Source organism: Zootoca vivipara, chromosome 15, assembly GCF_965207765.1.
Source record: "Zootoca vivipara chromosome 15, rZooViv2.hap1.1, whole genome shotgun sequence".
NCBI classification, from domain to species: domain Eukaryota; kingdom Metazoa; phylum Chordata; class Lepidosauria; order Squamata; family Lacertidae; genus Zootoca; species Zootoca vivipara.
Window position 1 is genome coordinate 41,599,459 of NC_142598.1, and position 27,197 is coordinate 41,626,655.

At 45.9% G+C, this 27,197-nt stretch overlaps 1 protein-coding gene across 3 annotated transcripts in view; it reads left to right on the top strand.

Annotated features, from left to right (window-relative positions):
- The window catches only part of SMARCA2 (SWI/SNF related BAF chromatin remodeling complex subunit ATPase 2), a 113,958-nt gene that overhangs the window by 54,998 nt on the left and 31,763 nt on the right, over positions 1-27,197 (top strand). For all 3 annotated transcript variants that reach the window (XM_088658815.1, XM_088658814.1, XM_088658813.1), the window contains exons 19-28: positions 1,239-1,481; positions 2,454-2,567; positions 3,612-3,719; positions 4,967-5,053; positions 6,276-6,322; positions 7,428-7,594; positions 7,831-7,994; positions 10,077-10,304; positions 12,287-12,364; positions 17,312-17,530. In XM_088658815.1, the coding sequence (XP_088514941.1) occupies positions 1,239-1,481; positions 2,454-2,567; positions 3,612-3,719; positions 4,967-5,053; positions 6,276-6,322; positions 7,428-7,594; positions 7,831-7,994; positions 10,077-10,304; positions 12,287-12,364; positions 17,312-17,530 (1,455 nt within the window). The remainder of the gene's footprint in view (positions 1-1,238; positions 1,482-2,453; positions 2,568-3,611; positions 3,720-4,966; positions 5,054-6,275; positions 6,323-7,427; positions 7,595-7,830; positions 7,995-10,076; positions 10,305-12,286; positions 12,365-17,311; positions 17,531-27,197) is intronic.

Consider the following 27,197-nt stretch of genomic DNA (forward strand, 5'->3'; position numbering starts at 1 on the left):
TCATCTGACTTGGAAACCCTCTCTGACAATAGTGAGAGGTTTTCCTAGAATGGTAGAGTTGTAAGGGACCCCGAGGGTCATCTAGTCCAACCCCCTGCAATGCAAGAATCTCAGCTCAATAGAAAACAGCGCTCCCATACTTAGACTCCAACCCTGCGCCCACTTGCTTAAGAGCAATCCCTGTTAAATTCTCTGGGGCTTTCTTCTAAATGGACAAGAGTAGGAGACAACTGTTCTTAGTAAAGATGAGAAAGTTTTGTCTCCCAAGTTATATTAAAAAGAATTGATCAGGATAAAAAAAAATTCCCTACAAATGTGTGAGGTATCAGGACGTAATAGAATGGGAAAACAACATTATCTCAGTTCAAAGAAGAAAAGGCAGGTGTGATATGCTTGCAGGAGGCACACTAAAGAGGGCAGAAGAATTTACTTAAAACTTGAATACAGTCGTACCTTGGATCTCAGAACGCCTTGGCTCCCAAACTATTGAAATCCGGAAGTGATTGTTCTGGTTTCCAAATGTTTTTTGGGAAGCCAAACGCCCGAAGGGGCTTCCGATTGGCTGCAGGACCTTTGGTGCAGCCACGCTTTGGTTTCTGAACGTTTTGGAAGTCGAATGGACTTCCGGAACGGATTCTGTTCTACTTCCAAGGTATGACTGTACTTTGAATATAGCAGGGGGGACAGGGCTGTCTTAAGCATATGCGGCGCTGGGGTGCAAAGATCCACCCAGCGCACGCACACACACACACACACCCGGTTGCCCAGTCCCAGGCGCGCAGGAGGGTGGAGCCGGCCGGCCGCCTTAGCGTCTCGCTGGCTCGGTCGCCCCCAAACATGCGGCACAGAGCCACCCGCAGCAGAAGAGCCCTCCGTGGCGCTCCGACCAACAGGCGGGCTCTTCCCCAGACTCAACTCTTGGGCCCCGGACTCTCGGCCTGGCGCCCCTGAGAGCCCGGCGCCCGGGTGCCCCGCACCCCTAGCACCTATGAGTAAGACGGCCCTGAGGAGGGAGCAAGTTTGGCCCACAGGCCCCACAAAGCCCCTCCCCTGCCAGGCCGTTTTTTGGGGGGGCTACGCCGCCCCCGCCCCTGACATGGTTGCATTCTGGGTGTTCTGGTCATGTTTCTGCTGAATCTTTTTAATTTTTACTTTTAAGCTGAAGGCCTGCAGCTGTTTTTAGGATTTGCACGCGTAGAACCAGGGGAATAAAGTTTTGTCGCCTTCCCTTTTCATAGATTCGGTGGAAGTATATGATTGTAGACGAAGGCCATCGCATGAAGAACCACCACTGCAAGCTCACTCAGGTGCTGAACACGCACTACGTCGCCCCGAGAAGAATCCTCCTGACGGGGACACCCTTGCAGAACAAGCTGCCGGAACTTTGGGCTCTGCTGAATTTCCTCCTCCCAACCATTTTCAAGAGCTGCAGCACCTTTGAGCAGTGGTTCAACGCCCCTTTTGCCATGACCGGAGAAAGGGTATGATGATGATGATGATGATGATGATACAGTGGTGCCTCGCTAGACGAATTTAATTCGGTCCACGGGTCTATTCTTATAACGAAAAATTCGTCTAGCGAATCCCATAGGAATGCATTGAATTTTTTTTTTAAAAAAATTGCCCATAGGAACGCATTAATTGAATTTCAATGCATTCCTATGGGAAACCGCGATTCACTAGACAATTTTTTCATAAAACGAATTCATCTAGCGAGGCAACCTCCACTAGAAAAATCCTTTCTTTAAGCAAAAATTTTGTCTTACAGGGCGTTCGTTAAGCGAGGCACCACTGTAATAGCAATAATTTATTTTTTATTCCCCGCCCTTCTGGCTGGGTTTCCCCAGCCACTCTGGGGGGGGCTCCCAACAGAGTATTAAAAATGCAGTAAAAGAGCAAACATTAAAAACTTCCCTAAACAGGGCTGCTTTAGGGATGTTGCTCGTTTGTTTGTATCACAACCTCCATGAGTTTAACAATGCAAAATCTATTTTATAAGGGTGGGTATACTTCTAAGGCATACTTTCCATGTTAGCATGATGATGCTAGCCTCTTTAAATTACGTTTAGAAAAATTACGTTTTTTAAAAAATCTCAGTTTGCTAAACGTCATAAAGATACATGCTACAGATTGAACAGCGGAGTTTTGTTTATCGCTGAAAAACAATTCATATTTTAAAACACACACACACATACCGTGTTTCTCCAAAGACACCGTCTTATATTTATTTTTCCTCAAAAAACACTCTATGGCTTATTTTCAGGGGATGTCTTATTTTTTTTCCTCCTTCTGCCATGGCCGGCATTCCTGCTGCGCCTATCACTATGTCTTATTTTCAGGGTATGGCTTATATTCCTTGAATGCTTAAAAATCCTGCTATAGTTTATTTTATGACTACGTCTTAAAATAGGAGAAACAGGGTACATGGTATTTTTTCATTCTGCTCTTTTCAGGTGGATTTAAATGAGGAAGAGACTATTCTGATCATCCGGCGTCTCCACAAAGTTCTCCGTCCGTTCTTGTTACGGAGGCTGAAGAAAGAGGTTGAATCTCAGCTGCCAGAAAAGGTTTGTGGACGAAGGAAGACCTTCTGAAGTTTTCTGCCGTTCTGTATTAAATCCCGAATTCCCAATGCCACAAAGTGAGCAGCGAAAACATATCGCTGAAGACAAAGACTAATTGAACTTCGCTGGCTCTGAATCTTGCCTTCTTTTCCCCTTCTGTGTTGTGAGCACAGAGAATATCAGGGGCAGAAAAAGGAGACTTAGGGCACAACAAGATCTGAGCCCATCTGCATCGCCCAGGGTTCAGGAGTCATGGAATCTGTATCTACAGAATCACCTTCTCCTAAAATCACAATAATTTATATTGGTCTCCATTGCTGTCTTTTGCTGTGGGCTCCCTTTGCACCTCTGCTTATTCTGTAACTCTCTTTATTAATACTGCAGAATAAGCCTCCTTTTCCCAGATTGCACCCAAGGCAATAGGAGATAAGAACAACCTTCTGACCTTCCTAGGGCATCATCTAATGCTTTCACAACTCAGATATTCCCCGGTGCCAAGACTTGGGAGATCGAGGGTGAAGAGGCTTCAGGCTTGTGGCATCTGCTGTGACCCTGACTTTAAACAACAATCTATATTTTGCTCACCCCGCCTTAAAGCAGATCTGGGCAGAAGAAGGCAGAAATGGGTCTGCCTGCCATTCAGTTGCTTGGCAATTTGCGGCAGATCGGCAAGGATTTCTGATGATTTAGTTCTTTAACAATAGCAGCAGCAAAATGGCTCCACCCTCAGCTCAATTATGCTGCTAAAGTGGAAAAATCTCCAGGTAACCAAATTTGTCTGGTCAGTTCTGGTTCTCCTCTGCGCTGGGCTTTAGAATAGATGAATCTTGGGTTTCTAATAGATCAAGTAGATCCCACAAGCTTGAAGTCTTTCCAACTCTGCTTTAGAAAATATCTTCTGGCTTACGGTGCCATTGTCCCTCTTCAGCACCATTGTTCCCTGAAGTCAGACCTTGAGAGATAGTGTAGTGTGAAATTCTTGCCGGGGTTTGACTCTGAATTTTTGAGAGTAACACTTTATTTGCTGTTGGGTCCCCCTCCTCTCAGGTGGAATATGTGATCAAGTGCGATATGTCAGCTCTCCAGAAGATCTTGTACCGCCACATGCAAGCCAAAGGGATCCTCCTCACAGATGGCTCCGAGAAAGACAAGAAGGTGAGCAGGCTGCAAGAGAGATCCACTCTCTTTCCCGGAGCAACCCTACCCTGATCAGCTGTGTGACCCAAAGAAGTCAGGGGGAACCTTTTGGGGTCTCCCACCCCACCCCTGGCCAGTCAGGGCTTGGGAGAGGGGGTGGGAGGGTGATTTATAGGCACTTCTCTGCTGGCAAACAGGATCATGGCCAGCGGAGGGGCAGAGGCCATAGCATCACCCAAGTGGGTGGAAAGGTCCCTGCTGTTAGTGGCCAGTCCTAGGGTTGGGCGATATCTGGTTTTCAACATTGTGATCTTTCGCCAGCTAAACATTGCAATATACCGATATATCACCGTGTCTGAAATAAGGATGGAGCTATGGAGGATGGAGCTATGGAGAGGCTTTGGCTGGCTTCACGGTTTTTCCTGCATCGTGATCTTTGCATAGCACACACACCCCTCACAATTCGTGATATATTGCCAGGTCAAGAATTACAGATCCGACACAGTGGAACCTCGGTTGTCGAACGTAATCCGTTCCGGAAGACCGTTTGACTTCTGAAACGTTCAACAACCGAGGAGCAATTGACGGCCGGCAAATTCCTTTTTGAAAAATGGAGAAACGCACCGCGGAAGCCGTTCGACTTCCGAGGCACGTTCAAAAACGGAAGCGTTGCCTTCCGGGTTGTCAGTGTTCGGGTTCCGAATTGTTCAGCTTCTGCAGTCTTTGGCAGCCGAGGTTCCACTGTATCACAATATGGACTTCAGACTGGTTTTGGATCATATATCAAGATATCGCCCAGCCCTAGCCAGTAGGAAGCCCTGAAATGCAGGGCGTGGCAGGATGGGATGCTGGGAAATTTGGATCCAGAGTTCCACTGATGCTCCAGTAGATCTGATGCGTGGAGCCCTTGGCCGGCCAGCCAGCCTGGGGCTAATGTAGCTTTCTTTTTGAAAGATGCTTTCCTATCCTGGCTGGGACAAGGCAGCAGGACTCTCTTATGCTCCTGGGCCTCGGGGCCTCTTGCTCACAGTTTGGACTTCTCCGGGCAGATTTCATTATATATAGCTGGACATTGGAGTGCTTTGAAATCCCTACAGCTCGTGTTAACTAACAAGAAATAGAAGTCTGGGATATTTAGGGCTAAAATATATTACAAGAGACCTAAAGTATCTCTCCTGTGTTAGTTATATGGTCTGCCGCGTTTTGTGGGATCTGCCCCGATTTCCACTGGCCTTTGTGACTGTTCTCATCTGTTCCTTCCTCAGGGCAAAGGCGGCGCCAAGACTCTAATGAACACCATCATGCAATTAAGAAAGATCTGCAATCACCCTTATATGTTTCAGCACATTGAGGTGAGTGAGTCAGCGTTGCGCCTTGGTTATCTCAGGGGTTAATAATGGGATAGAGGAGACTTGGGCTTTCTTCTTTCGGGTCTTCAATAATTCTCTATAGGGTAGAGCCAAAGGGGGAAGCCCCCAGGATGTGGAAATACAGCCTCTTTAGGGAACTTTAGGAAAAAAAGAAATCTGTTTCTAAACAACCAAAATGCCAGCAATAAAAGGAGGCAAAAGGGTTTGTCCCTCGTATGAGGAGGAATTATTCAGGCACAGACACTGATCTTATGTTGACTCACAGAGTAGTATTTCTCCCATTGAAATGTGTCCCTCACAGAATGTAATCCCCCCCCCCCTGCAACAGGGGTCAGCAATTTCTAGCACCTGCGTCTGCATGGACACAATTTCTGGCCCCTGTGTCTGCGCAGGTGTCATTTTCGGCGTCTGTGCAGACGCGATTTCCGGCGCCGTGGAAGCGAGTCCCCACACCGCGCTTTGCCAGTTTAACGCAGCATGCGGGGACTCGCCGAGCGGGCGGCTCGGTTCATGGACGGCTCGTGGGTCGGTTAATCGACCCTCGTGGGCTGCTTGTGGCGCATGGGCCTTAGGTTGCCGGCCCCTGCCCTACAACCTTGCAGTGAGGTCTACCCAGAACAGGTGTAATTGATGTTCCAACATGCATTGGAACAGTATGAAACAATGCACAAAGCTTGTTTTTGAGGATTGTCTAAGGAAGCTTTTGCCTGTAACAGCATTTGTGGGTCTTTCCCATAACCTAGTGTCATGTGCCACTCTGAATGAGATAAAAGGTATTTCATTATCTTCTAGCTTAATTGTTTTAAAAAGGTTCATTTTTATGCACCATTTGCAAAGGAATATTTAGGCAAGATTTAATCTTATCAATGTGCCATTCTTTAAGGCATATGCATATTGGTACATAATGAAATTTTTCATACTTTATTAAAATGACATGCTATCTTAAAATAGGAGGTTTTTATTGGCCCGTTATTTACCAATCCATCCATTTCAATAAGTTGCAAGTAGCTTGCCAGTTGATTCACATCAGAGAAGTATGTTTATTACAATGTGGTCTATGCACTAATAAGAGAAAGATCATTTTTAAAATCTGTTATTTTACTCACAGTTGCACCCCCAACCTAGATTTAGGAGTTTAGAAAGAGTTCTGTTGAGTGGGGTTTAATCTAGTAGTGTTAAGTAATTTGCTGTTCTCCATTTTCAGGAATCCTTTGCTGAACATTTGGGCTATTCAAATGGTGTCATCAATGGGTAACTATTCTTTTTTACTTCCCTTTTTTGCATATGATTTTTATTGAATTTTCAATTTTGTAAAGAAAAGTAATGATAAAATCAAAATATTCATACATCTTCGTACAGCGTTATTTGTTCTACATAGTACAATATATACATCCAGCCAATACACTCCTTCTTACTCCCCTCCACCCTCCACCCTTTATCTGTTATCACACTTTATATCCATTTTGTATAAGTTCTATCAGCTTCAGCTTCCTCCTTCTTTAACAGTTGGTTTTCTATTTTTCTTTTTTTATCCTCTCATTCTTTTTTTTGTTTCTATATTTTTTTCCATAATTTACTCTCTAGCATATCCCTTTCTTATTTTAAACAGCTGTAGGTATTATATTAAGCCAGTTAGCGTTATTGTTGGTTTACAAAATGTTTTCAGATATTCTCTAAATTTACACCATTCTTTTTGAGATTTCTGGTCTTTTTGATCTCTCACCCTTCCGGTCAGCCTGGCCAGCTCTAGATATTCCACCATCTTTGCCCTCCAATCCTCCACTTCTGCGCTAAGAGTATTCTGGCGGCTGTGGTTGCATACATAAATATTCTGTGATCCTCTTTTCTAATCTCTCTCCCCATCAATCCTAACAGAAACAATTCTGGTTTTTTTTGGGAAGGTATATTTTAGTAGTCTTTTTAACTCATTATATATATATGTTCCCAGTATGATGTTACTTTTTTGGACCGCCACCACATATGATATGTATTCCCCTCCTCCAGCATACATTTCCAGCATCTTTTTTTCTTATAAATCATTCTTTTTTACTTCCTAGAACTTGCCCTCACAGAATCTTCTAGGGTCCAGTGTTTAGATAGCTGCTTGGCGATAGGCTGGGCCTTTTATCTTTTGGGGTTTTGTGTAGGGTTTGGGGAAGTAGTCCTGTGCACCAAAATATCTGAGAAGGAACCACACATGGTTTGTTTTCTGCCCTCCATTCCAAACGTTCCACTTAACAAGCCCATAGGCGAGAAGTAGGATGTGCTTAGAAATTGAGATGCAGTTTGGCGCTGCTAATTGCATGTGCAAATGTAGCCTTGTTAATACTGATTATCCAGCCTTTTCTCTTCCCAGAGCTGAGCTTTATCGGGCTTCGGGGAAGTTTGAGCTGCTCGATCGAATTTTGCCAAAGTTGCGAGCCACCAACCACCGCGTCCTCCTCTTCTGTCAAATGACGTCCCTCATGACCATCATGGAAGACTATTTTGCTTTTCGGAATTTTGCTTACCTGCGACTTGATGGTAATGTTCCAAAGTGAAAGGGGCTTGGGAAATAAATGAGGGGCAGTCTTGTGATCTTGGGGCCAGGGACTCCAGCTCTCAAACCCCTGTTTCTCCCCGCCTTCTGCCATCTGGTGGTCCAGGGCACTGAGAAGGCGTTCCCTTCCTTCACATCAGAAAAGGAGAATTAAACAGGGCAGCACCACTTTGAGATGCTTTGCAATGACACGTGCTCTTTTGCCTGCTCCTCTTTTCAGGAACGACGAAATCGGAGGACCGGGCAGCCCTGCTGAAGAAGTTCAACGAGCCCAATTCCCAGTATTTCATCTTTCTGTTGAGCACGAGGGCAGGAGGGCTGGGCTTAAACCTCCAGGCAGCGGATACCGTCATTATTTTTGACAGCGACTGGAATCCTCACCAGGTTATTTACAGACCACAATCATTTCCTCCTCCTCCTCCTCCTCCTCCTCTTCTTCTTCTTCAAATAATTTTTATTAGTTTTTACACATATTCTCCAGCATAACATCGTTTTAAACATCATTTGTGACTATCACAGCCTAAGACTTCCTTCAAACCCGACAGATGGTTTTCTAAAGTCTTTCTAATCATGCATTTTGTTACTACAATTATTGTTATAAACTCAAATTCCCAATGCATCTGTTCTTAATTCTTTTCACAGTAATTTATAAATTACTCCTTACAAAACTTCTTTTAACCCTACAAGCGATGTCAATTGGTTACAATTGCTTTCAAAATATATCGAAAACTTCTTCCATTCCTTTAGGGAAGTGGTCCTAAATTTCCCCTGTTAGTCTCGCCATCTCAGCAGAGTTCATCCATTTCTCTTGCCACTCTTCTTTAGTTGGAATTTCTTCTTGTTTCCATCTTTCAGCCTTCATTTGTTACACAAAGAAACCGTTCCCTTTGCCATTAAAATTCTCGCAGCCGCTGCCGCATAGAGGAACAATTCCTTTGCACTTTATGGGATATTGGAGCCCAGGAGCCCAAGACACTGTGTTTTTCTTTTCTTTTTGTAAACACAATCTTATGCATTTTTTTTTAGTTCCATAGATATTTCATCCCAAAATTCCTTAATTTTTCTGCAAGTCCACCACATGTGCAGCATCAAATTGGAAAGGATATAAAAATCTGTGGCAGCCTTTGAATAGCTTCTGTTATATACCGAACAGGTTTAAGAAAGTACAATATCTTGGCTACGCAATTATTTAAAGCAGACACAAGCAGTGCGCTAGATAAATATAAATTTAAAGCTAGATGAAGTTGGCGAGAAGTCAATGGAACTAGAAGAAGACTGTGATAAGGTGTAATAGATATTGACAATTCTTTGATGTTTATCTGTTATGGATAATTTTGAATTTGTGTTATTTTTTTTAAGTTCAATAAAGTAACTTGAAAGGAAGGTTTTTTAATGTTTAGGGAAGTTTTTAATGACAGGTGTTTTAATGTATTTTTAATCTTTTGTTGGAAGCCGCCCAGAGTGGCTGGGGAAACCCAGCCAGGTGGGTGGGGTAGAAATTATTATTATTATTATTATTATTATTATTATTATTATTATTATTATTATTATTAGCTTTGATATGTGAAGTTCTTGCATGCATTTGGTCAGCAGGGAGGTCTTGAGGGTGAAAAGTTCCTGGGAATCTTTGCCTGGGATCCCTGCCAGCTGCTCCTGCAAGCTCTTCTGCCAGAGGAAGATTTTTTTTGGCTCTGCCTTTTGGGCTCCCATTTGAAAATGTCGCTGCCAACCTCTAGATAAGGAGGGTTCAGGATTAGCGCTGACAGTTGCCCAGAGTACAGTGCGGAAACGGATCGGGAGATGAGACCGGCGGGTGGCTGTTGCTTCCTGGGACCAGGGCGGGCAAGGCGATGGGGACGTCAGTGGGGTGCAAATGCCCCTGGGAGCGTTGCCCTATTGGGAGGTCAAAGAACCCCCAGAACAGATGGGGGGCTAAATATATGTTATTTGGGAACCGCCCATAGTGTGGGGAATCAATAATAAATTATTATAAATATTATATTTATTTCATTAAATAAGCCATGCTCCTCTCATATAACACGGAGCAATGGATTCAAGCTACAAGAAAGAAGATTCCACCTCAACATTAGGAAGAACTTCCTGACAGTAAGAGCTGTTCGGCAGTGGAATTTGCTGCCAAGGAGTGTGGTGGAGTCTCCTTCTTTGGAGGTCTTTAAGCAGAGGCCTGACAGGCATATGTCAAGAATGCTTTGATGGTGTTTCCTGCTTGGCAGGGGGTTGGACTGGGTGGCCCTTGGGGTCTCTTCCAACTCTATGATTCTATGATTCTAATTCTGTGCACTGAAAGCTTAAAGTTTAAGCAGTTTCTGAATTTGGCATTGCGGCTTGTCATCTTTAGCCTTTGATCTTTACGGGTTTATAGATATATATGTAAAACCGTGGCTTTGCTTTGCTTCAGCCAGCCCCCCCAGGACTAATCCGTTCCATGCAATGTGTTTTCCGCAGGACTTGCAGGCGCAAGACAGAGCCCACCGCATCGGGCAGCAGAACGAAGTCCGTGTCCTGCGACTGTGCACTGTCAACAGCGTGGAGGAGAAGATTCTTGCCGCTGCCAAGTACAAATTGAACGTGGACCAGAAGGTTATTCAAGCCGGCATGTTTGATCAGAAGTCCTCCAGCCACGAACGGAGGGCTTTTCTCCAGGCCATATTGGAACACGAAGAAGAAAACGAGGTAGTCTGCAAACTCGATTTAAAAATTTAAGATTGCATTCCCCTCTCCCCCATTTCCAGGATCTAATGCTCATGGTGTTGTTGGCTATGTCTACTCTAAAACCATGTGCCCAGCCAGTCTGAACTCTGTGGCCGGTGTTAATCACCCAAGCCGAGCGAAATTGCAGAGTGTGTCCTACTTTGCCTATCTGGGCATGTTTGCTGTTTTGCATAATTGATGCTGGTCGTAGGAAGGGAAAGGAGATAAGCGTTGGAAATCCCAGCCTTCCCTCTGGCTTCTGAAATAGCAGCAGCAGGCATTCTTGGCCCCGTGTTTTCGTGGGCATGTTTGCAGCCATAAATGCTGCTAACTTGATGAAGATGTCGTTTGGGGAGAAGGGAGGTGACGCTAGCAAAGATTCCTAGCATGAAAGCTGAATCCCACACTGAATATGCATTCATATATAGATAAGATGGACAAATTAATTCTAGGGGGGAAAACATTTCCCCCCCTTTCATTAAGGTACCTCAAGGCTGAAATAAGTATGCTGCTTCCTAGCGGCTGATCAGATTATTTCTATGTAAAATGAAATACTGTAATTTTAATGTGTTTCCAAAATTGCTCAGATCCTCATATTTATAGTATCTTAAAATAGAAACAAAAAAAAAACCAGGCATACATATACGATTCAGAATCGTGACTTTACAAATGATAAGAACCAGGAATTGCTGGAAAACCCGGCTACGGATTTTTAAAAACCTTGTTTTGAAAATCCAGTGGCTGTTCATGGGAACATTTTATGGAACCACTTACGTTGTTGAATTGTTGACTCTGAATAAAAGCCTTGCATACACGTTGCAGAAATCCCCCTCTCTCCGTTGTTCCCTTTCCCAAAGCACCCCTTTCTAATCAGGAGTGTGCATTGGGTCAAATCCTTCTCTGTATCTCTTTCGTTTTCGTCATCCTACTGGCACGATCCCCATGTGGTGCTTTTATAAGGTCCAGAAAGGGAGAGGCAATAATGGAAATTTCTGATAGGCTGCTGTGATGGGCACACGCATCATCCCAGCCTCCCCTTCCAACGCACTCAGCTTGGGGGGGGGGGGGGGAGGCTGTTTCGAATGGCGTTTGGCTGCTTTCGGACAGTCCTTGTGCAGGAAGCACAGAGACGCCCTTAAAGCCCTTGCCTCCCTCCCTCCCTCCCTCTTGAAGATTTTGGCGAGACGGAGAACTTGGAAGCAAGGAGGGAGGCTCACGACAGCTTTCTTGGGCTTGCCGATCGGAAGGTTGGTGGTTTGAATCCCCGCAACAGAGTGAACTCCTGTTGCTCTGTCCCAGCTCCTACCAGCCTAGCAGCTTGGAAGCACACCAGTGCAAGTAGATAAATAGGTACCACTCCAGCGGGAAGGTAAACAGCGTTTCCGTGCACTCTGGTTTCCGTCACGGTGTCCCATTGCGCCAGGTGCACCTCCAGGAAGGCCACTGGTTCACGTGAATGGCCGCCGCCTCGCCCCCCCTCCACTAATAATAATAATAATAATAATAATAATAATAATAATAATAATAATATGTTATTTATATGCCGCCCATCTGGCTGGGTTTCTCCAGCCACTCTGGGCAGCAGCAGTAAGCAGCAGTGAGTGGAGGGCATCTCTGCCCCCCCCCCCACATGCCACGACTGCTTGGGAATAACGTCAATTGAACTTGAACTTCCTTCTGAACAAACATGCATGTTTTCAATATACTTCCTACGAAGGAAGACCAGAAATTGTATTTAATTACAAAAAAAATGTAAAATTCAGAACATGCCCAAGGCCATTTTCTTTCTACAGGCTTCCTTTGTTTCTTGCATATGGTTTGCAGTTGTTCCGACTGGGCAAATCAGCAATTAAAGAGTTGACTGTCCTCCGATGGATGTTTTTTACACATGTCTCATTAATGTCTGTGCATCTTTCGGTGGGTGCATGCCTGTAAATTCTGTGATTTTGCCTCCTCACCTGCAGGAAGAGGATGAAGTTCCTGATGATGAGACTCTGAATCAGATGATTGCGCGGCGCGAAGAGGAATTCGATCTTTTCATGGTAATGATACCATAAAATCCTATTTTTTTAATCTTCCTTCCTTTGATTCCCATTGCACCTCCCTTCCTAGCCCAGTGGTGGAGTTTTGTTTGAGTCCTTCCTGAAATTCTGAAGATGGGGAATGCTGGCACTGTCTGGGCCAAAGACCTCTTGTCCTTTCTGGGGCATCCTCTTCCATAAATGCACCCTCCTCGATAATGGCCTTTTCAGGGGCCAGCGAAGGTTTGCACAGTCCCATTTGGTTCCCTTGAAATAACAACAACAACAACGTTATTATTATTTATACCCCACCCACCTGGCTGGGTTTCCTCAGCCACTCTGGGTGGCTTCCAGCAAAATATTAAAATACAATAATTCATCAAATATTAAAAGCTTCCCTAAACAGGGCTGCCTTCAGATGTCTGGTAAAGGTCAGATAGTTGTTTGTTTCCTTGACATCTGATGGGAGGGCATTCCACAGGGTGGGCGCCACCACCAAGAAGGCCCTCTGCCTGGTTCCCTGTAACCTTGCTTCTTGCAGGGAGGGAACCGCCAGAAGGCCCTCAGTGCTGGACCTCAGTATCCAGGCAGAACGATGGGGGTGGAGACGCTCCTTCAGGTCTACTGGGCCGAGGCTGTTTAGGGCTTGAAAGGTCAGCACCAACAGTTTGAATTGTGCCCGGAAATGTCCTGGGAGCCAATGTAGGTTTTTCAGGACTGGTGTTATGTGGTCTCGGCAGCCGCTCCCAGTCACCAGTCTAGCTGCCACATTCTGGATTAGTTGTAGCTTCCGTGTCACCTTCAAAGGTAGCCCCACGTAGAGCGCATTGCAGTAGTCCAAGCGGGAGATAAGTAATGGTGTAGCCCCGGTTGAAAGTACATCACTTGAACTCGTAAAGTTGTGTTCCTGTTCTGAGAATTCAGCCCCCATGTCGCCCAGTAGGGAGGGAAATGAATGGATCTGAATCTGCCGCCATCTCCATATTTTTTGCTGATGAACCGGATGAGTGGTTCTTTGTTCCTTCCTACAAAACCAGTATGAAACGTGGCCGGTGGACTGATGGAAAATCTTGGAAGGGCTGCCTTTTTCCCGATGTGCCACAAGAGGCTGCTGTTGCACCTGCTCGGCTGATCATCCAACTGGTCCCTCCTCTTTGCCTTTCCTGCCCTGTCCCTTTCCCTTGCTTCTCCGCCACGGATCTGGGGAAATGAAAGCAAGCAGCTGCTGCTGCTGCGTCCAGAAAGAGAGTTTTGCTCCAAGAATAGCTATCTGGCAGCAGTCAAGGCAGCGTAAAAATTAACCTACACAACAAAAATCACTAGATCAGAACAACGAAAAGGACATTTTTATGAGCCACCTTTTTTAGACAGCAAAAACGAAGGAACGCTTTTGGGTTGTGTCATTGCGCATAACAGGAGGGGCTAAGAGCGGTGGATTTATGACGATGGATAAGAAAGGGGGCATTGGCCATATTCACGCACCAAGGGAGGGATGGGGCTGGGAGGCCAGTCAAAGAGCAGGAGCACAAATGGTTACAGTCAATCTCACAGCATGGGCATCATATCTGGCACGGGGGGGGGGGGGGGGTATCTGCAAGCTCCCCGTATCCTTAAGTGTAGCATCTCAAATTGCCTAACTTCTGTAAGGGCATCACTACCCTGTTGGGGCTGAGGCAAATAAAATGGTCTTCCTCCCCAAAAACCATTGCAGGTGCCACTTCTTTCCTGCCTCCCTTCCGTAAAATGAGCCTGCAACCTCTCTTTAAAACAAAACAAAGCTAGCTTCCTCTGCCTTCCTTTTGAAGGGCCAACGTTATGGTGACGTTAAGCAGAGTTGTTGTTGTCGTTGTTTAGTCGTTTAGTCGTGTCCGACTCTTCGTGACCCCATGGACCATAGCACGCCAGGCACTCCTGTCTTGCACTGCCTCCCGCAGTTTGGTCAAACTCATGTTCGTAGCTTCGAGAACACTGTCCAACCATCTTGTCCTCTGTCGTCCCCTTCTCCTAGTGCCCTCAATCTTTCCCAACATCAGGGTCTTTTCCAGGGAGTCTTCTCTTCTCATGAGGTGGCCAAAGTCTTGGAGCCTGTCCTTCCAAAGTCAGGATCTGTCCTTCCAGGGAGCACTCAGGGCTGATTTCCTTCAGAATGGATAGGTTTGATCTTCTTGCAGTCCATGGGACTCTCAAGAGTCTCCTCCAGCACCATAATTCAAAAGCATCAATTTTTCAGCGATCAGCCTTCTTTATGGTCCAGCTCTCACTTCCATACATCACTACTGGGAAAACCAGAGCTTTAACTATACGGACCTTTGTCGGCAAGGTGATGTCTCTGCTTTTTAAGATGCTGTAAGCAGAGTTACAGGGCGGTAATACAGACCCACTGACATAAAAACATAGGTAATTAGAAGTACCCATGTTTAAAACAGTAGATACCCAGCACCCACAGATATTTTGCATGCATCACCTTTCTTCTCATGTGCTAATCTCACATTACCATAGCAGAGCACATGAGCCAAGAGCACATTTGGGCAACGCTGACCAGGATGTTTTCCCTTCTTCATTTGGATAAGTTAATGAAAGCTTCCAGGCTCTTTTTGATCAATTTGTGGGAGTTTGGTGACTGTCATTGCCCTCAAATGCCCCTTCGGGAATGCACTTAATTAAAAATATTTCAAATCACACCTTGCAAATGAATTAAGCCTCCTCTGGAAGAAGAATATTCTGCGCTTTATTCATCTTACAGCACAGCCATTATCAGTGGTGTACATTGCAAAATGGCTTGGGCTCTGTGTCGGCCTTTCTCTGGTGGGCAAGACCATAATTATTTCAAAGCTGCAAGGCTAGATAGTGTCCAGACTTTATGTCATGTCATATCCAGTGTGGTGTAGTGGTTAAGAGCGGTAGACTCCTAATCTGGGGAACTGGGTTCGCGTCTCGGCTCCTCCACATGCAGCTGCTGGGTGACCTTGGGCTAGTCAGTCACACTTCTCTGAAGTCTCTCTCAGCCCCACTCACCTCACAGAGTGTTTGTTGTGGGGGAGGAAGGGAAAGGAGAATGTTAGCTGCCTTGAGATTCCTTTGCGTAGTGATAAAGCGGGATATCAAATCCAAATCCAAACTCTTCCAGTCCTATAGACATAGAGCTCAGGAGGTTTTCTTCCAAAGTTGCCTGATAAATGAGGATCCCTTCTCAAGCTTCCTTCATCTTGGTGTGGAAGTGGTTGGCTGGTTTATTAAACTGGAATAATCCATTGGAAAACACATTGACAATCCAAATTTGTCTCTTGAGCTTGAAAAGTAGACTCACACCTTGGCATTTCTTGTACACAGACACAGTTCTGCTGTTTTATATGGAGGTAGAAACCATATCCAACCTTCCATTATTATTTTTTGCAGTGTTGGGTCTTTCTGGTCAGACTGGCCGTTCTCCATGTGCCTTTCCTAAGAGCCTCCATTTCATTCCTCCTCTGCCGTTCCTCAACCAGCAATCCACGCCTCTGGAACCCTCTTAATCCCCATTGGGCTCTTTCTGCCCCCTTCCCAAGTGTTTCCCCCTTAATTTTTTTTACATATGTTTTTTGTAGTCTGACGCAGCTTGAGGTTCCTCCAAACCTGTTGCCACCTGCTTTTTGTACGTGGGTTGTTCTGTTTTGGCTGCATAAGGATCCGCACACAGAGAATGAATTCACTCTTAGCATATAGGATGAAACATTTCTTATTCTTAGGCCCTGGTGTCAACCATATTTGTCCTTGGAATTTTTTGCTTGCTCATATATTTGGACTTGACCTTTTCCCATGCCTTGGGCAAATCACATTAGAAGTATTTTTGTCTCCTGCTATCACATTAGTTTGGGGAAAGGGTTGTTTAAAAATACTTCTTTGCCTGCACAAAAAATTCCTTGTATGCTGTCTCCTCAAAGGAGCTATCCTATTCAGAGTTCAAGCCCGCCATTTCTTCTAAGAAGGGCATCCCATTCTTCCCCCAGCACCCATGATCAATTTGTTCTTTTCTGATTTCCCCTCTTATTATTTGTGGCTTCTCAGAATTGTTAAATGTTTTTTTGTACTTTTGCAAGTCTCAAGGTTCCCCACAAGCATGCAGATAATACCCTCTTGTTTGGGCTACATCCCTGCTAGCGCTCACTATCTGCTACCGTTGTCGTAAATTTCAGAGGTGCTCTTTGCAGATATTCCTGTACTTTTCCTACATTCTAGTTGTACGGGGATCATCGGCAGGAAAGCAGGAATTAAATAGTGCGCGTCTGGTGAAGTGAGTTCTTCTCCACCGTAATAAAATTCGTTAGTCTTTGTTTCTGCTGCAAAAGACTAAAATAGCCACCCCTCTGAAACAGAACGGACTTCTGAGGTTCTGTAAGTTGGAAGTGCTTGCTGGTTTGTTTATTTTATTTTAAATACAGTTTATCAGCACCTCTGGAATTTATTTACTTATTGGAAAAGCCACCCAGATGTCTGAATATGTATCGCAAGTGATGTTTGCAGAAAGTTTATTCAACTGTAGTAAGGGCTCTAAGCTCTTTGTACCATTGTGTAATAGATGGCTGATATTTATCCTTCGAGGATTAAACCGTAAGTCTCTTAGGGACCATTAGGGCATGTAAAAGTCAGGTACTGCAAGTGTTGGCATTTGGTAGGCATTAAAGCACAGGCAAAACAGCTCCAACAAAATATGTCCTAGTTTGCGAAACCCTTGAAAGTGCCCCACCTCCTCCTTTTTTTCTTTTTCTTTTGATTGAGCATCTCTTGGTAATTAAAAAAAGAATTATCTGTCACTGTAATTTGCGTTTTGTTGAGATTTATTCTAATAAATGTTAAGTCATTTGATAAAAAATGCATTGAAGGGAACTTGGTTGAGAGAGAGAATGGCCAAAAACTCTGCAAACCTCCAGCCAGTTCCAAGCTCCCAGCTTGCCAGAAATGTCTCAACGGCGGCCTGTGTTGTCCCTGCAGCGAATGGACCTGGACCGGCGCAGAGAAGATGCTCGCAATCCCAAGCGGAAGCCGCGCTTGATGGAGGAGGACGACCTGCCGTCTTGGATAATCAAGGACGATGCCGAAGTGGAAAGGCTCACCTGCGAAGAGGAGGAGGAGAAAATATTTGGGAGGGGGTCCCGCCAGCGCAGGGATGTGGACTACAGCGATGCTCTGACGGAGAAACAGTGGCTGAGGGTATGTGCCATCTCTTCCTTCCTTCCTTGACATGGTTGCTTTGCATGGGCGTACCCACCATGGGGCAGGGGTGGGCAGCTGCCCCTCCCTAGAAGCAGGGCAGCTGGAGAGGACAGGCAGGGATACTGCCTGCTGTGCTCCAGCTCACCTGAAACAAAATGGCAACAGCAGCAGCAAAGCTGCTTCCATTGAAAAAAAATCTGGACCTAAACCTGGGCTAACTTCAGCCCACACTCTTTCAAGTCACAGCGAGCACAGCACAGAAAGTGCTGCCCCACAATGCTCTGTGGCACCTCATTTGCATGTATGCGGCACAATGCTCTGTGGCACCTCATTTGCATACATGCAAATGAGGTGCCGCAGAGCATTGTAGGGCAGCACTTTCTGTGCTGTGCTCGCTGTGACTTGAAAGAGTGTGGGCTGAAGTTAGCCCAGGTCCAGGTCCAGGTTTCTTTCAACAGAGGCAGCTGCTGCCTAGTTTTAGTCACTACTGCCATTAAAGGAGTGGGCAAGGCAGGAGTGAAAGTGTGGGTGGCTCCATGTGCTGCCTTGTAAACGGCCCCCTTTTCTCTGAGAGGTGTGGATGTTGACCATGCCTCCTGGGGGGGATCCTGGCCACATCATTGCCAGCTAGCCAGTTGGGTGGCTGGGGGCGTGGCTAGTGTGCCCCCCCTAGCTTTGATCCTGGGTACGCCCATGTTGCTTTGTCTAATGATGGGGAGTTAGAGCGATTTGGGCGGCAAAATGAAGCCACGCATGGAATGAACAACTGTGAAATCCCTTCTCCGTCCCAGTTTCCGAACTGTAGAACTGTGATTGCTGTGGCCGGGAGAGCGTGGTCTCGCTTTTCCCGCTCTGGACCTGATGGGTGGGTGGGCCCATGGAGGGATACAGTTATCTTTCCCCTGTACCACAGGGTACAGGGCAGTTTTTTGTGAGGGAGAGGGAAATATCGGAGTCTGGAGATGCAAGTGTCTCAGCGCACATCCACAACCCCAAATTTTACCCTTCTTAATCTATCTGGGACTCTCCCCCATTAGCAACTAAAAATGTCCTTGCAGGCGGGACGAATCAGGATTGGAAGATCCACTTTTACACTGATCCCAGTGGATTCTCCACTCAATAAAGTGGTCCCTTGGTTCTCAAACTGAATCCGTTCTGGATGTTCCAAAACCAAAGCGCACTTTCCCATAGAAAGTCATGCAAAATGAATTAATTTGTTCTAGACTTTTAAAAACAAGCCCTAAAGCCGCAATTCAACATGAATTTTACTATCTAACGAGACCATGGATCCATAAAATGAAAGCAATAATCAATCTACTGTACCATAAAATAAATAAAACAGTATTGTAGATGATAACAATTAAAATTACCGTGTTTCTCATATTTTAAGGCATCCCTACAAAATAAGGCATGGCAGGATTTTCCTGAGGTGGAAAAATATAAAGCATACCTCGAAAATAAGCCGTGCCGGGTGGTGGGAGCAGGTCTGTGGCAAAGAAGGGTTGCTGCTGCCGCATTAACCCCCGGGACCCAGCTGCAGCCTTTGCTTGCCGCGCGCGCAGCCCCAGGACCCGGCTGCAGCCTTTGCTTGTTGCGCGCGCAGCCCCAGGACCCGGCTGCAGCCTTTGCTTGCCGCGCGCGCAGCCCCAGGACCCAGCTGCAGCCTTTGCTTGTTGCGCGCGCAGCCCCAGGACCCGGCTGCAGCCTTTGCCTGCCACGCGCGAAGACCCGGTGGGAGCAGGTCTGTGGTCTGTACAGATACCGGTACTTAATTAAAAAATAAGACATCCCTTGAAAATAAGGGGAAATGGTGTGTTTTTTTCCAGGAAAAAATAAATATAAGACATGTCTTATAATATGAGAAACACGGTAGTTGTTTTTTCCTTACCTTCACTGATGATAGTCATTGTTTGGATGGGGGGCTTTTATCCATTTCCGCAGTCACACAATCAGTCAATCAATCATAAAACAAAAAACAAGCCACAGTCACAAAAATGAAAAAGCCACACAAACAAAAATGCCAAAAATAGCAAAAACAAAAGCACCCAAAAGCACTTCACAACACTACAATCAGAAATAGAAGGCTTTAATTGTGATTGGGGGGGGGGGCTCAAATTATCTGTGTAACAGTGAAAATGGAAGCTCAGGAGCACATTTGGCTTCCAAGGCAGAGTTTGAAAACCGGAACACCTACTTGCGGTTTTGCAGCGTTCGGGTTCCGAGTTGTTGATGAACTAAGCTGTTCGAAAACCGAGTTACCACTTGTACTGTTTTAGTTTCAAAGTGGTCAGAGCTCTTACAAGCTTCTAACATCCTGGATAGCCAGGATTAGGGCTGCTGCCTTGCAAGCAGCATCTCCTGATTCTCGTTCAGGATACAGTAAGGGGCTTGATGAAGGCAGTCAGATTTCCAGCTTTTGGCCCCCTCCCTGCCTCCCTGTTTTCATCCCTTTAGGAATCCCCTTAGTCAGGGGTCCTCAAACTAAGGCCCGGGGGCCGGATGCGGCCCAATCGCCTTCTCAATCTGGCCCGCAGACGGTCCGGGAATCGGCATGTTTTTACATGAGTAGAATGTGTCCTTTTATTTAAAATGCATCTCTGGGTTATTTGTGAGGCATAGGAATTCGTTCATATTTTTTTTTTCAAAATATAGTCCGGCCCCCCACAAGGTCTGAGGGACAGTGGACCGGCCCCCTGCTGAAAAAGTTTGCTGACCCCCTGCCCTTAGTACACAGAATTTGAAGCCCTTCTCTTGTCCATGGATGGTCCCATTTTGCTGCCCAGTTGATGGGCACGGCATCAATAAATTTGCTGTTAAAAGGAAATCTTACGCTGACAGAGAAGAAAACTTGGTCCAACAAGATTTCCTGCTCCAGTTAAAGGTCAACGTAATCTTTTTGGGTGGGTCGTATTGCTCAAATGCCTTCTGCACTGCCAATGTCTCTCTGCCTGCCTCTTTCTCCATGTCACTCATATAATTGCAAACACTTCTTAATTGGATGCAGGCAGTTTCTTGCCATTTAGCAAATCGCTAATTACTATGTGTCACATGTCTGGTTGGGGAAATGATTAAAATCTTCCTTAGAAGTTTACAAAGGCATTCATTCTCTCCGTCTTCATTGCCTTAGACAAGGCTGAGATCCAAAAAGCCTGCCTCAGAAGGAGAAACGGAATAGTCCATTTAAGATTTAAATACTTATCTATCCAGATGTTTTGATTCTTCGGAGGCTCCTCATTGAAATCTCCCCAAATACTCTAGCCTGTCAATTGCTTATGTTGAGGGAACATCTGGTTCTTGCTTGCTTGGGACAGAGGGGCCACTCCTGAAAATTCAAATGCCCTTGCATTTCCTGCACCAGGGTGGTTAACTTTCTGACAAATAAATGGCAGCTATGAAAACCTTTAGTGCAGGTGGGCAGAAGTGAAACTGCCATGTGTTTCCATTGGCCACCAAGGCAGAGCTGATCTACACGGCCCCTTTCCAGAAATAGTGGTTTGGCTTCAAAAACTCGTAAGTGGGAGAAGAAATACTACTACTACTATTACTATTACTACTACTAATAATAATAATTTATTACTTTTACCCTGTCCATGTGGCTGGGTTTCCCCAGCCACTCTAGGCGGCCTCCAACGAGAGATTAAAAATACATTAAAACATTGTATCTGAAGAAGTGTGCATGCACACGAAAGCTTATACCAGGCACGTCCAACAGGTAGATTGTGATCTACCAGTAGATCACTGGATCATAGCTGCCAAGTTTTCCCTTTTCTTGCGAGGAAGCCTATTCAGCATAATGGAAAATCCCTTAAAAAAAGGGATAACTTGGCAGCTATGCACTGGATGTCTGTGGTACCCTGTTTCCCCTATTTTAAGACGTAGTCATAAAATAAGCCATAGCAGGATTTTTAAGCATTCAAGGAATATAAGCCATACCCCGAAAATAAGACATAGAGATAGGCACAGCAGCAATGCCGGCCGCGGCAGGAGGAGGAGGAAAAAAATAAGACATCCCTTGAAAATAAGCCATAGTGTGTTTTTTTGAGGAAAAAATAAATATAAGATGTGTCTTATAATATGAGAAACACGGTAGATCACTGCTAGATCACTGGCACCCCTAAAAAAAGCTCACCCAAAATTTTCCTCCTCCCTAAAAAAAGCTGAACTATGACCTGAAGCCCTAAACAAAAATGGGCCTCCCTCCCTCCTAAAAGAAGCTCAAAAAGTTTGACCTAAACCCCAAAAAACAGGGCTTCCCTTCCTTAAAAAAACTCAACAGCTTTGACCTGAGCCCCCCAAAAGGGGATAGATCACTCCCAGTTTTAAACTCTGTGAGTAGATCAGAATCTCTTGGGAGTTGGCCACCCCTGGCTTATACTAAGAACAAACTTAGCTGGTCTCTAAGATGCTGCTGGACAATTATATATATATATATCACACACACACACACACACACACACACACACACACACACACACGGCGTCAGACCAACATGGCTACCTACCTGAAACTAAAACATCAGTCATTAAAAACTTCCCTAAACAGGCTGCCTTCAGATGTCTTCTAAATGTCAGATAAACGTAGTTTATTTCCTTGACATGTGATGGGAGGGCGTTCCACAGGGCGGGTGCCACCACCGAGAAGGCCCTCTGCCTGGTTCCCTGTAGCTCCACTTCTCGCAGGGAGGGAAAACAGGGAGAGAGAAATAGTTACTGGCACTGACCAGTTAATGTTTGTTCGAGATCTCGCACTCGGCACTCCTAGCCAGCTAGCAACTGCACCCTCCGTCTGGCACCAGCTGCGGCTGCCCCATGGGACGCCATCGCAAACTGCCTTGCTGCCAAATCAGACCGTGGGTCTGTCTACTCCAATATTGTCACTACCGATTGACAGCTGTACTCCAGGTTTTCTGGCATGAGTCTTCCCAGTCCTTCCTGGAGACACCCTGGGTTGAAATGGGGATCCTTTGCGTGCAAGGCATCGATTGCACCCCTGAGCTTCGGCACATTCCCTTGCTTGCCTCTACCGCTGCTCTGTGCCTCCAGTCAGTACATTGAATACATTGAGCAGTGGTCGCTCTTTTGCTGTTACATAGAATCATAGAATCGTAGAGTTGGAAGAGACCACAAGGGCCATCCAGTCCAACCCCCTGCCGAGCAGGAAACACCATCCCAGCATTCTTGACATATGGCTGTCAAGCCTCTGCTTAAAGACCTCCAAAGAAGGAGACTCCACCACACTCCTTGGTAGCAAATCCCACTGCCGAACAGCTCTTACTGTCAGGAAGTTCTTCCTAATGTTGAGGTGGAATCTTCTTTCTTGAAGTTTGAATCCATTGCTCCGTGTCCGCTTCTCTGGAGCAGCAGAAAACAACCTTTCACCCTCCTCTATATGACATCCTTTTATATATTTGAACATGGCTATCATATCACCCCTTAACCTTCTCTTCTCCAGGCTAAACATGCCCAGCTCCCTAAGCCGTTCCTCATAAGGCATCGTTTCCAGGCCTTTGACCATTTTGGTTGCCCTCCTCTGGACACGTTCCAGCTTGTCAGTATCCTTCTTGAACTGTGGTGCCCAGAACTGGACACAGTACTCCAGGTTACTTCCTAGTGCTCAACACCACCGGCACACAATATGCGCCTCCTTACGAGGGGCTGCCCAGAAAACAGACACCACCAAATCCTTCCTAGTCCATTTCCCCTTCTGAGGTTTGTGCTCTTCTGTAACTGGCCAGGAGTGACAAAAACTAATTTCCGTAGGGACAAATGTCAGGTTTTGCACTTAGACAGGAAGAACCAGGTGCACAAATATAAGATGGGGGCCACCTGGCTTTCCAGTAGTACATTTGAAAAGGATCTAGGGGTCTTGGTGGACCACAAGCTGAACATGATGCAGCTATTCTATGCTGCCTCAACAGATGTCTAGGGGTCCAGATCAAGGGAAGTCATAGTCCCACTCTGTTCTGCCTTGGTCAGGCCACACCTGAAATACTGTGTGCAGTTCTGGGCAGCACAATTTAAGAAGGATATTGACAAGCTGGAAGGTGTGCAGAGGAGGGCGACCAAGAAGATGAAGGGTCTGGAAACCAGGCCTTATGAGGAACGGTTGAGGGAGCTGAGTATGTTTAGCCTGGAAAAGAGGAGGCTGAGAGGAGATATGAGAGCAGCCATCTTCAAATATCTCAAGGGTTGTCACAGGGAAGATGGAGCAATCTTGTTTTCTCCTGCTCTGGAGGGTAGGACTTGAACCCATGACTTCACGTTTCAAGAAAGGAGATTCCAACTCAACATTCGGAAGAACTTTCTGACAGTCAGAGCTGTTTTACAGTGAAGTGGTCTCCCAGGGGAGTTTGTGGGCTCTCCTTTCATGGAGGTTTTAAAGCAGAGGTTGGGTGGCCCTCTGTCCTGGATGCTTTAGCTGAGATTCCTGCATTGCAGGGGGTTGGACTAGATGACCCCTGAGGGTCCCTTCCAGCTCTATGATTCTCTCTACAGGAGGGCATTGAGCAGAGATGGGAACAGGTGGCATCGTCCCACTGTTAAGCTATTTGTGAATATTGTACATGCAACAGGCTGGGAGCTGAGTGGCGCATGCGATCCGTCTATTGTGTTGTGTGTGCATTGTTTGAATTGCAGTCCATGGATGTGGGAAATGGCATTGCACACCGACTAAAACAAATCCACAAATTTATGCGCCTCTCTCTATTTTTTCCATTCTTTCCTTTATGTATCATCCTCTGTGTGGTTGCCATGTACCATTCTTTGAGATCAAGAAGGTGGTTTCTAGTTTCTTTTTTTAGAGCAATGCCTTTGCCTAGGAAAAAGTGAGATTTCCAAGTATTTTACGCTCTTGGTAGTGCAAGGCTGGAGAATCTTCTTTCTCTGGGGAGTCACTGGGGCCAAATATGGGTGGGGGGGCACCCCTTCTCTCTCTCTCTCTCTCTCTCTCTCTCTCTCTCTCTCTCTCTCTCTCTCTCTCTCTCTCTCTCTCTCTCTCCTTGTTTTCTCTCCCTCTTGTTTTGCCACTTTCCCCCTCCCAACCCCCTTTTTTACCTTCTGTCCACCCACATGGACCTAGGCATGGGTAGGCAAACTAAGACCCGGGGGGGCCGGATCCGGCCCAATCTCCTTCTCAATCCAGCCCATGGACGGTCCGGGAATCGGCGTGTTTTTACATGAGCAGAATGTGTCCTTTTATTTAAAATGCATCTCTGGGTTATTTGTGGGGCATAGGAATTCATTCATATTCCCCCCCCCCCAAAAAAAATAGTCCGGCTCCCCACATGGTCTGAGGGACAGTGGACCGGCCCCCTGCTGCAAAAGTTTGCTGACCCCTGGACTTAGGTGAAGGACTGCACAAGATCACACCAAGGGACATATTTCTTTTTGGAACGAAAGGCAGTATATAAATCTGTTTAAAAATAATGAGGGTGGTGATGATTCCCCCCCCCCTGCTGTAATTGCAGGTCTAATTGAAACTGTGGCCCTTCCCCCTTCGCCACCCTTTTCTTTCAAAAGTATTACCAAGCACTGCTTCATAAATATCTCCTCTGTCTCAAAACATCATAATCTTACAAGGCCAGTTTTATTTTACTTGGCCACTAAGCTGTCAGTCAGTTGAAAATTCAATAATGATTTACTTTTACTGCTTGGAAGGTGGGTTACGGCTGTAAGTTGCCATTTTCTCAATGGTGGAGTCTGTTCGCTTCTGTTCATAGGAGGGTCAGAAAGAAGGCAAAGCCAATTCTTCATTTGGGTCATTTTGAACACCCAAGCTGCTGTTTTAGAACAATTTCAGCTGAAATAAATTTTATTTGGAGTGACTTTTAAAAGAAAGAATGTTTCTGGTATCAACTTGTATGTTTCAGTAACGTTTAAATTAAGGCCAACAGTATGGTCTTATAAAAATTAGAGCAAAAATATGATTGCAAGAATCCAGTAATCTGCCAGCATCTGTTAGGTTTGTTTTAGCCCTGGGTCAACACAATGTATGGTCACATTAGCTCTCCACTAAACCATGGTTTGGTGGGACACACCCCAGACCACTCTGAGCCTCAGGCTTGCCCTCTTCCCTCTTTTCTCCCCGTGGTGCTGTTGGGTTCCTAGGGAACCAGGGTGAATTTGGGTGAATTTCAAGAACCGACCTTCATTACCCATGGTTAGAAATTGGTATCATAATCATAATTTATTTATACCCCACCCATCTGTCTAGGTTTCCCCAGCCACTCTGGGCAGCTCCCAACAGAATATTAAAAACACGAGAAAACATCAAACATTAAAAACTTCCCTAAACAGGGCTGCCTTCAGTTGTTTTCTAAAAGTCAGATAGCTGTTTATTTCCTTGACATCTGATGGGAGAGCATTCCACAGGGCGGGCACCACCACCGAGAAGGCCCTCGGAGCTGGACCTCAGTGTCCGGGCTGGACAATGGGGGTGGGACGCTCCTTCAGGTCCACTGGACCGAGGCCGTTTAGGACTTCAAAGGTCAGCAACAACACTTTGAATTGTGCTCGGAAATGTCCTGGGAGCCAATGTAGGTCAGGCCACGCCGTGCCAAAGTTAGCCAGAAAACTCCTCTTCTCAGCAACATTGGAAGAGAAATCGGGGAGCGGAGCCCAAAGCACACCAACCATCACAAAATGCCTTGGCTACTGTCCCTTGTATATTAGGGAGCTGTGTATTTCCCACGACCTGTTCTGCACCCCCTAAACCAACCTGCTTGGAAATAAAATTTGGCTGCCGGTCCACCTGGCCTCTGTCTGAGGAAGGGGTGGGAATGTCCTTCCCTGCAGGCAGCACATGTCCTGGGTCAGTCCTCCATCAGCCTTTAAGCCTGGCAAAGAATTTGGGAGGAGGAGGCAAGGTTGCCTGCTTCCTCCCCAACTCTTCTTCAAGTTCCAATGTAGCGCCATTCTGTCAGCAGCCTTAACCTAGATAAATGGCTTCAAACCTTGGTTAACAGCGAACCCCGGTTAGCCTTAACCATGGGGGCAAAAAGGGCAGGGGGCAATTTGTGCTTGGCATTTTGGGGGGGGGCGAGGGATGCGATCCCATAGGGAATCAGGACTGCTATATCTGAACCAGCCTTTTGAAAACTCCAGTGGTTCCATAACTGTGTTCAAAGAACTATAATCTCTTATCTTTCCCTACTTTTTGACTTGCAAGCAGAATATGACTGCTTTTACTTTTTCAGAAAACTCAGTTCTAAGAAGCTTATTTATCTAGTACAAACATGCATATCCTCTTTGGGCTGCTGATATTTATTGAATACAAGGAGGTGAATAATTGCTACACCAGTCCTTCAAAGGTGCCCAAGAGAGAATGCTAACTGGGATAAGTTTCATTTTGTGGGCAAACCCAAGCTCCCCATGTCCCCAGACAATGGCTCCTTGCTTCTGCCCGGTGATGAGTCTGGCCCAATGTCTCGGGGGCCCAATCCGGCCCGCCGGTCGGTTTAATCCGGCCCCTGTGGCAGTTTATTTCCTGGGGTAAAATCCTTTAAAAAGCTCAACAACTTCAATCCTAAAAAAGGGTCAACATCTTGAGTCGGCCCTTTGGTAGGCATGTTCACTTCATCAAATCTGGCCGTCTTTGAAAAAAGTTTGGACACCCCTGTGCTAGGGAATAAGTGGGGAGTGAATATCAGCATCAGAAACCGGGGGGG